At 42.0% G+C, this 5,960-nt stretch overlaps 1 protein-coding gene across 1 annotated transcript; it reads right to left on the bottom strand.

The window, feature by feature from the left end:
- Positions 1–2: 2 nt before the first annotated feature.
- Positions 3–3,819, bottom strand: LOC104492767 (myelin P2 protein; the record flags this gene model as incomplete). The annotated part of the gene is made up of 4 exons (XM_010135361.1): positions 3,740–3,819; positions 2,038–2,210; positions 1,677–1,778; positions 3–44 (listed from the first exon to the last, which is right to left on the bottom strand). Coding segments are annotated over exons 1-4 (390 nt in total), but the record flags the coding sequence as incomplete, so codon positions are not given.
- Between the last annotated feature and the right edge of the window lie 2,141 nt (positions 3,820–5,960).

Below are 5,960 nucleotides of genomic sequence, written 5' to 3'. Positions count from 1 at the left end.
CTTTCATAGACTCTAGTGCAGACAACTCCTTTCATGGCACATTCCTAAGGCACAAAGGAAAAGATTAATAGAAACATTTTGCTGGCAGGAGATGTGTCTGCTGCAGTAACCTCTGAACTCTGTGAAAATCCAGATGTCACGGTTTACATCTTTACATATTTACATAATTTTCAGAGCAAACAACAAAGCTATTTTTATATTTCAAATGGAGTGGTTTCTATTTTAACATCTCTGGATTTAATTACAAGGCATGTAATGAGAAATAGATTGAAAAATCTGGCTCAACTTCCAGGAACAAATTCATGTTCATTGGTATTATTGCTGGCTTGACAGAAATATCAGCCTCGCCTAGTTTATTATACCACGGCCCACGAAAGCTTTCATTTTACAAAGGGTTTTATTTTGGGGGGGTGGGGCGGAGCAGAAGTAGCCTGGCTAGTTCAGCGGTCAGGCTTCTGGCCTAAACCACTTTGCACTTGAAAGTCACTAAGTGTTTCTCCTGACTCTCTTGCCCCAGTGGCCTTCAGCAGCTCATGGTGACTCACAGCCACAGGACATGTGTGACAGAGGTGACAGGACATTAAAAAGACCTCACTGGTCTGCAAAGACTAATCTCGTTTGAGGCAGGGGCAGAGGGCAGGACGCTGGTGGAAAGGGGACCCTACCCTGCTGCATTTTTGAAGATTGTTTAATAATTAGAAAAAATTTATGCAGAAATGTAGCTATGAGGTGATGCAAAAGCAAATCACCCTTCCTAAGATACAAGAAATTAAAACAAATCGCAGTCAGAACAAGCTAGCAAGCAAAGGTGTAACGCTGCTGATTTCAAACCAGTTTCCAAAATTAATTTGGCTCCACTCTTTAAAAATTTTAATGAACAATGTTTTTTTCATTCAAAAGTTAAATACTAATTTTAGTAGCAACCCTTATGACCAGGGTCCCTAAAATGTGCTGTCACCTGTCTTGGCCAACCCATGGCTTTCACATGACTGCTAGAGAAAGGCAGGTTTAACAGGGGCTTAGGGAAAGTCAGCCGTCCTCAAGCCCCTGGGAAAGACATGGTTCCCTCACTGCAGTGGATGTTTCAGAGGAGCTGTCAGGTTCTGCCAGTCCCCACTGCAGGTCACCAAGCTGGCAGGCGCAAGCACAGAGGTGCTGGCTTTCACGCAAAAATGCTCAAGCACCTGCTTAGCGCACTCGGCATGCTCACACGGAAAAAGCAAACAAAGGTGGGCGAGTTGATGGGCTTTAGTGGAAACAGATGGGCAAAAAGGTGTAGAAAACTGCTTTCTGTGGGGGACAGGCTTTATTCCAAAGACAGGAAAAAGGAAATAGCCATTCTAAGGACAGCAGTGCCTAACTTTCAAACTTTTATTTGCATTTCACAGGTTTCTGCTGTTCAAAAACCTCATTTCTTTTAAGAATAGTAATCTTGGGAGCAACAAGTATCTGACAATTTATGGCAGCTCTGTTGGTATACTCATTTTAAAGACATTTGCTGTATGGAACAATATTTATTTCCTTCCAGCTTGTTTCTTAAGCTCAGTTCACTTTTTCTCCCTCATAATTTATCTCATAAGCCAGAGAGAAAGCCAAAACTAACATTCTAGTTAGACAGAGGCAAACTGAAGGCTGCATCCTTCTGACTTATCACCATACAAGGAGTGTGAACTTACCACCACCATTTTCCCATCAACCAGTCTTCTCTTTATTGTGGTCTCTTTGCCATTCCACTTCTGCACTTGCACCAAAGCCCCTTTCTCCAAGGTTACAACACTCTACAAAGGCCAAGAGAAGAGTTTCAAACTGCAGCCCGAGCTTTGCAGATTACTGAGTAGGAATTCACTCTGTGTTCAGCAAGATCCATGTTCTTGGCTAATGACACATTTAGGAACGTTAGTTTCAGCACAATACTATTTCTTCTTTCAGCGCTTTCTCTGAATAGTTTGGAAAACTCATAGCACCCATAGGTTAGGGAACCCCCCCCCCCACTCCTAGTAGATGTCCAGATCACCTAGAGATCATCATCCCCCTTACCTTGACTTTCCGGTCATCTGCTGTTGTTTCATCAAACTGCTGGCCCAGTTTGAAAGAGATCGTTGTATTTTTGAAGGTGCTTTCAGTTCTGATGGTTACTATGTCCCCTTTCATACTGATTATCACATCAGGCTTTGCAAGGCCTCCTAATTTCCGTGTAGCTAAGCCCACTCCTAGAAATCAGAAACAAAACTATCATTACATTCTAGCAAGCGAGAAACTCAGTATCTTTCCAAAAATCTTCAATGGAAGAATAAGGAACAGCTTCTTCTAGAATACTCTAATGCTTGATTCAGGCGAGATGCTAATTCTTTGAGTGGGGAAATACTGTGCTCAGAAGCTGAGGCAGGCTCAGTTGATAGAGTGCACCTTCAGCAAGAAATAAAGATAAGCTTGAGCACTCGTGTATGTTTAGCTAAGAAGAAACACAGATGATCACAAATCTGCTTGAATTTGTGTGGAGATAGAATGGGTAGAAAAAATTCAGAGGAATGGTCTACTGCTCATAAAAACTTGCAAAAATCCTTAAAAAATAATTCTTGACAAGTCTGAGAATCTGTGCTTTTGTTAACCAGCTAGATGGATGTAACTGGATACTGAAGTACCAATACCCTGGTGCTTGCTCGTTAAAACATACTGCAGATTGGGCAATTCCAAGGCTGCTACTAAGTTCCCTTAAGGATCCTTTTACCTAAATCTCAGTGAAAAGTACAAGTTTGAAATATGACAAACATTGAAGTCTAAGAGCGAAGAGCTGCAGAGGGCTTCAGGGAATATCCCATGTCAAAAATCCTTGATACTGCCTGGTGCTTTTCATTCCAGCTCATTGTCTACAAATGGGGCCAGTTAGAATGAAGTCCACTTACAATGTATCCCTGTTTCATAAAAGCAGGTAGGGGATAGCTGTAGTTTTTGCCTTTGTTAATAGTATGCTATGCTCAGGTGAAAAGATCTGTATAAAAGGGTATAAAGTTACCTATAAAGTACATCACCATTTGCAGTAATTATTCTATGCTAACCAGGTCTGTTCAGATCTTCAGAAAAATATCTGTAGCTGGACTTTCATCCCATATTTACTATGGTTAATTAACTGCAATTCCTTTGTTACTCGGTTTAACATCTTAAATAAAGGGAATCAGTGTCTCAGTAAATCATTTATAGAGCAGAAGCAATGCTGTAGCTGACTGTGCACTTGCTATATAGGAATGAAGCCAGCATTAAAACAAAAAACAATGCCCACTTTATTTCATTCCTGGCATTCTTCAGAAACAGATAGATTCATTCATAAGATTTAGACCTCTGAAACCAAAGTGTCATGAGACATCAGCTCCATTATATATTGTAAATTATCACAAGTCACGAGCTTAATTGTTCAATCAAGAGAAATGCAAAATCGCTGCATCTCCATAGATTCTTCTCATTACAGAAAAACAAATTAGATCAGGTCAGGTCAGTTAGACAAAAGTAAATTTATTACAGCAATTCAGCACCTACCTTTCTGGTTTTCCATTTTAGATGCTAAAGGAAAGAAATTAAGTTATGATAGCAATGTAATTAAAGTGCTTTTGTGGCCAGGAAGAAGGCACTGTCCATGAGCAAAGCATAAGACAAAGAAGAGACATTCCCAAAGAAAGCTTACACAAAAAAAAAAAAAAAAAAAAAAAAAAAAAAAAAAAAAAAAAAAAAAAAAAATATTTCTCACCCAATTCTTTCATATAGTCATCAAAATTTTCACTTGAGACCAGTTTCCAGGTTCCCACAAATCGGTTACACATTGTGTAGGCTTTGTGAGGCAGTGGTCCTGCAGAGAGAGGCAGTGGTCACAGCAGCTCTTGGTGGGAGTCACAGAGATTGTTTGCCTGACTCAGACCTTGTTAGCCTCCTTTTAAAGATGCCCAGTCTCTGTAGCGGTCAGGATGGGCCAATAGGAGAGGCAGTGCCAGGGCAAGACAATGTGCACCTTGTCCAAGGCGGACGTGTCAGTACCAAGGCTCCGGGTGACGCCTGCCTCGGCTTCCTTCACTGACTAGATCAGGATACTGAAGAGTGTTTGAGGACGGGGACTTGAGGCTACCGGTGCATCTGCAGAGCAGTCAGGGGACACTGTGGTGGGGTCTCAGAGCAACGTGGAGCCACCAAGGACAAGAGCACTGCATCCATATGAAACCCAGCTCTGACTGTCCTTCCAATGCTATTCTTCTGCTACCACAGAATAGAACAGAACAGAACAGAATAGTTTGTTTGGATGGGACCTATAACACTCATCTAGTCCAACTGTCTGATCACATCAGGGCTGATCAACAGTTAAAACACGTTGTTAAGGGTATTGTCCAAATGCCTCTCAAACACCAACATGCTTAGGGAATCAACCACCTCTCTAGGAAGGCTGTTCCAGTGTTTGACCATCCTCTTGGTAAAAAACCGCTTCCTAATGTCTAGTCCAAACCACCCTGGCACAACTTTGAACTATCCACATGTGCCCTATCACTGGATACCAGGAAGATAAAATCAGCACCTGCCTCATCATTTCCCCTCCTCAGGAAGCTGTCAAGAGCATTACCACTATTGTCACCTGTGTGCTAGTCAGGTAAATCAAAGCCATGTGGATTTGGGGGAGGAGCTGTGAAGAAGCTGCTGTACATAGTAGGGCTGGGTACTTTTTTACTTTCATGATTCATCCTGGAAAGGTTTTGTATGGGTTAGCATTTTAAAGGCAGAACCAAATTACACAGTTTTTCTCCCTTTGCATCAGATCAATGATCCCAAGCTGTGAGTTCTTCCCTGCACATACCCCAGGCAGCCTCACAAAGAGAAGCAGTAGCCAAGTCTTGCTGCCTGCCTTCTTCCGCAACATCAGTGCGGATCAGCTCTTGTGCTTGGCAGGTGGATTGCATGAACAGAGGCTAAGTCATTAAAGAGCTTGGTGAGAGTTGAGCAGTTTTACTGGGTTTGGAGGAGGGCATATACTGGCCTCTTTTTGCCTTTCTGCATCTGGATAGTCAGTCTGTCATAGAGTTAAGGATGGATTTAAGCCAGCACAGTCATATAAGACATTCAAATGTGTCCTACTATTGTCAGATTTCTTCAAATTTCCCTGTTCCCGTGGGGACACTGTGCAACATCCCTGGGTTCACATCTCCCTTGTACTGGGGAGCCCAGAACGGGACCCAGCATTCCAGGTGGGCCTGGCCAGTGTTGAGTAAAGGGGAAGGTTTATCGCCCTCAACCTGAAACTCTCCTGCTAATGCCACCTAGGACATCACTCGTTGCCTTTGCTGCAAGGGCACATTGCTGGCTCCTATTTAGCTTGGTATCCACCAGGACTGCCAGGGCCTCTTTTGCAAAGCTAAGTTTGAAAGTTTGAGAATTTTTTTGAATATTTGAATATTCAAAACCTTTTTTAAAAGTGTACATTTAGAACTATTGTCTGGAGATTAGTAAAAACCAGATACAAAGAACAAATCCCTAAACCATATGTATATTTGACAGGCAGGAATTTAAAACATTATATTCAAGGCACCTCAAACTGTCTGCAGTGTAAGACCATATGAAATGTAATTCTGTCCTTCCCCTTCTTAAACCATCTTCCTGGAGAAAACTATTCCTTGGCACACAAAAGAACTAGATGGCTTTTCTTACCTATGTGAACAATAGTTCAAAAATAGGTCAAAGCCTGTTTGCCTTTTTTGCACGATTATGCTTTCTAGGTTATGACCACTTGTAGGGACTTTACAGATCTACATTGTAAGGATGGAGGGACATTGGGATTATAGATTGTGGAAACAAATTTCTTGTGTTTAGGGTAGGAAGAGGGAGATGGAGCTGATGCTGGGCTATGGAGGGCGAGGTTTGGGTCTCATCTTGAAAGCAAGAAGAGGAACATGGTTAAACAGGAAGACAATACAGCCTGAGCAGTGAAAATA

The sequence above is a fragment of the Buceros rhinoceros genome, unplaced genomic scaffold, assembly GCF_000710305.1.
Source record: "Buceros rhinoceros silvestris isolate BGI_N320 unplaced genomic scaffold, ASM71030v1 scaffold3174, whole genome shotgun sequence".
Taxonomy (NCBI): domain Eukaryota; kingdom Metazoa; phylum Chordata; class Aves; order Bucerotiformes; family Bucerotidae; genus Buceros; species Buceros rhinoceros.
The sequence above is the reverse complement of the archived record's forward strand: the minus strand, read 5'-3'. Positions and strand labels throughout refer to the sequence as shown.